General features: G+C 32.1%; 1 protein-coding gene across 1 annotated transcript; it reads right to left on the bottom strand.

Annotated features, from left to right (window-relative positions):
• Positions 1 to 477: 477 nt before the first annotated feature.
• On the bottom strand, positions 478 to 2,694 carry LOC131033342 (replication protein A 70 kDa DNA-binding subunit C-like). Its single transcript, XM_059210533.1, has 4 exons — positions 2,638 to 2,694; positions 2,096 to 2,373; positions 1,008 to 1,993; positions 478 to 911 (listed from the first exon to the last, which is right to left on the bottom strand). Exons 1-4 carry the CDS (start codon positions 2,692 to 2,694, stop codon positions 478 to 480), a joined length of 1,755 nt encoding a protein of 584 aa, XP_059066516.1.
• Positions 2,695 to 4,495: the final 1,801 nt, after the last annotated feature.

Genomic DNA, 4,495 nt, shown 5'->3' with positions numbered 1-4,495 from the left:
TGCACAACTATAGTAAATTTTGATTGATACAGATGTATGTACATATACATATAATTTAAAAAATCAAAGTTTTGTATATGAACATATGCACATATATAACTACACGTGTATTTTGAAAACACTATAACTATGAATACTTATATATAGTTATGTATTGTGTTGTTATATAGAAAGATATTAGACCAGAAAAAGAACAATATACGTGCATATATGTATATTTTATTTGCAAATAACATAGTGTCGACACATTTAAAAGTAATGAGTATGACTGAAAGTAACTTATGTCAAGAGGAAAAACTTTCAAAGAGATAATCGGCAGATGTAAGAAATGTCCATATAAATATTTATAGAAGCACACTTGTTTTTGTTAAACATAATCGTTTGTATAGGTAAAAGTATTAAATATGAAAATTAGCTAATAATATAACTGTATTGTAAACTGCAAAGTTTAATAATTAGAAAAGATGCGTTATAATTCTAAGTCTCTGTACTTAGGCAGCTAATTTCTGCAAGCAGTGCGTGGCACTCAGCTTTGAAGTCAACAAGAGAAACTTTATTGACCATCACTTTCATCTTGGATTCTGAATTGTATGTCTTAGTAGAAACTAGCAGTGTGAATGAATAGTAACGTGACAGTACTCTCTTGATCACTGAGGAAGGTGTCTCTATTGTTGTTGCATCATTTTGTAGTGCATAGAGCTGTCTTGTAGTTTTTTGTAGCAAGTGATTCCCACTTTCATCAAATGCAGTGGCCCATAGAGTACCTATGGCATCTTGCAACTTTAGAGGAAAGAGGTAACTATAATCACAGTCTTGCATACTCATTTGACATCTAGAGCAGAACCAAGAATCATCAGCTTGCTGTGTACATTTTTTCTTGCAAGGCCTTCCATTGACTATCAGTGGGCAAGCTGTGTAATAGAAATTTTGGTCATTAACGTTGACAAAGTGTAGAACAACTAGCAATGTTGTCTGAATTGTTTCTGGTTTGATGCTCATTCACTCACGGATTGAAGAAATTGTCATTCTAGTATATTTGCCATCTATGTGGATAGTTTCTGCAACAAAGGGTACAACAAGCAAAGGGTCCTTTCCTCTTAATGTTAGAAGCTCTGCTTTTGGAAAACTTGGGTTGATATGTAATGTTGTTGCAGCTGTTATGTTTACAAGCTTCCTATTGAAATAGCCAGCACGAGCATTACGTAAAGCAAGGATAACCACACTATCATTGGTCAACATATTTTTCAATTCCAGACCCTTTTGTTCTGTCATTGGGCCCCATAAGTTGATGTCAATTGTTGAACCAGATAGATCATTAATTTTCACCACACATTTTTGTGTTTGACTGCCATCTTTCCTATGAATAGGAATGATATCTCCAACATATAGAACAAGACCAATTACATCAACCAGTGTGTTATTTGTTAGTTGAAACAATTCACTAATGGGCGTGAAAGGAGGTCTTTGTTGATCTGCTTGTTCTTCGTTGGTGCAACATTTTACTATGGATGTATCAGACAAGGTGATTTCTAAATGACTGTTTAGCTTGTTGTACCTTGCATTTGCCTCCTTAACAGATCCTTTTGAAATAATATAATGTAAACCTATGTCCATACGGTTAGAGTGTAACTTAGCTATCTCATCAAAACATGTAATTCTAATTTCAGAACCATCACAATCAACAATGTCAAAGCTAAAGACATGGCCATTTTTGGTGGCTATGCTATATGCCTTAATAGGCCGTTTATGAGTAACTCTCCCTTTGATTGTCCATTTATTTTGGTATGGATTCAAAGTTTTGATAGGACTTATATTTTCAGAAGTTGTTGTTTGTGGGGATGGCAATTCAGTTGCAAACTGAAGCGACCATTTAGATGTTGATGGTCTGTCCTCAGACATAATTTTTGGTTGTTGTTCTTTGAATAGATATTCTGGTTTACCAAAGAACGGGCAATCACTTTGTTTCACTTCCAGACTCAGTACTACAATAGTCCTGTGAAAACAAAAGACTTCTTAAATTATTGTTAATTATACATAAACGAAATTAAAAAAAGCTAAAACATATTGTATTTAAAAATCATAGTTGATTTCCTACCTTGTGTTCCAGATGTATCGGCATGTATAGCTCGATAACTGGACTATTGTGCCTATTTTTAGAATATCTGAATCTATCAGAGTAGCATATTTAGAAGGCAAGATTGCCAACTGTATGTATTTGCCATCAGATAACACTAATTTATGTCTGTCAGTATCATCTGTGTTGTTCTGCATTTTCTGAAATGACAAAACTTGTAGCAATGTTGAAGGAAGGTCATCCCCAGCATTGATAGATTGAATTGCAAAAGGGGAAGGGACATACTCTTGGTTTTTTGCCTACAAAAAATAATATGAATATAGAGGATTTAATTTTAACAGGAAGTAGCTCATATATTTCCTTACTTGTTAATATAAAGCTTGTGTTAGTAAACTATGTAATCAAGTTATGGTATGTTTACAATATGCATATACTTTTGTACTATGCTATGAAAAAAGGATGCATGTGGTAATGAAAAGGATGGTATGCAAAAGAGCAATGAACTGTCCAAAAAAAGATCATAAAAGATTTCTGTATTGAAAAGCTTTGATAATTTAGCTTACCAAATTATCAATAGTGGAGTGCTCTATGGATTCAGAGGTAGTTGCTGAAGATGCCATTGTGCATATATACCTTTTGAGAATTAAAAGTAAATTATAAGCATGATGAATTGTAGTTCTTATTTCAGAATACAATCAGAAGATGATGTAAGCTTATCAAAGGTATATATGCACAAGTAGAGTAAAATGAGCATAATGTGACTGAAACATGCATTGAAAGCGATAATTGGCCATATGCTGATAAGCTGAAAAAACATTAAATATGACATAATGATTTATATATTTGAGAGCATATTAGCAAAATATGAGTTTATTTGATCAAAGATCTTTCAAAATACGCGATGGTTCTGTTTGTTTTGAATGTTAACCAAAATATGAATGTAACTTTTCAAAGATTGAATAATTACAACAACATAGGATCAACCCAAGCAACCCATCCAAGGTCATTATCACTCCATTTAAATACTTTGTCTCCCAATGTGAAAATAACCATTGGATCAAGTAATTGTTCAGTACTTGGTATTGGAAAAGGTGCTAATTCAATACTGTGTATGGTTGTTACAGCACTAGAAGATGTAGAGAGGTTGACTATTGTTTGCTTTGGTGATTTATGTTCATAGTGGGCAATGATCTTTCTGAGGTTACTCTTTAACTTGTTGCTTTCTTGCAACATGCTTTCAACAACATTGTTGATGTCCTCTGTAGCTTTCAAACTTGTATTCATTGTTGAAATTTGATTGTGTTAGTGTGGCTATTTTCTGTTTGAATGACAGATTAGAAATTCATTACTAAAAAAAGTGAACATACAAGAATAAAAGAGCAAATCTTTAAGTAGATCACATTTTTTTTTGTGAATCATGATGAATTTACTATTAACAAACTCTAAAAACTTGTAATAATTAGGGTAATACATTAAGTTTTGTAAATTGTCTAATGACTCAACTTACAAAGCTTTCACTATGTGAAAGAAGGGTTTAGTTGCATTTATTTTAGAGTATGTGTGTATATATATCCATGTGTATATATACAGGTATACATGTGTATATTAGTGTACATAGATGTATACATATACATCTGATATATATACATATATATATATACATATATATATATACATATATATATATACACATATATATATATACATATATATATATATATATATGTATATATATATATATATATATATATATATATATATATATATATCTTTGAGACTAAAAGCCTTCATGTGCACAGAGTCAGTTATTTGATTTGCGTTACGCTGGGCAAATATTTTGTCAACCAATGTTGTCTTGTGGTCATCTACGTGCCTGGACTCTGTTGCCAAAGCGGTGATGTCTTTAATGACTTCATCTCAAGGCTGTGCATGAATGTTGACGTTCTTTATGGCTGCTTGCAACCTTAAAATCTAATTCGTTTTGTTGTTGTCAACAATATTTTGCTTTGCATTTTTTGGTGTGGAAATTTCCACATAAGGTTATTAGGTTTTCTTCTCTTTGTGATTGTTTTATGCTCTGTTTCTCAAGGGATGTTGTCTTTAATGATGTTTTTAATGATTTTGTCCTCAAGGTTGTGCATGACTGTCGACGTTCTTTATGGCTCTTTGCAACCTTAAAATGGAATTTGTTTTATTATTGTTGCCAATATTTCACTCTGCAATTTTCGCTTTGGAAATGTTCGCATAGATTGTTGGGTTTTGTTCTCATTTTGATTATTTTGGTGGTTACATTTGGTTCTCGTTGTGACTATTTTACTGGGATTCCTTGTGAGTTTGACACTGTTAATGGTTTGAAATTGCAAGGTAAGGTTCCAGTTTATTTAAATATGTCTTTGTTTTCTTTTGCATTTTGTTTATAGC

The sequence above is a fragment of the Cryptomeria japonica genome, chromosome 1, assembly GCF_030272615.1.
Source record: "Cryptomeria japonica chromosome 1, Sugi_1.0, whole genome shotgun sequence".
Classification (NCBI taxonomy): Eukaryota; Viridiplantae; Streptophyta; class Pinopsida; order Cupressales; family Cupressaceae; genus Cryptomeria; species Cryptomeria japonica.
This window is presented reverse-complemented; position numbering and strand designations above follow the sequence as displayed.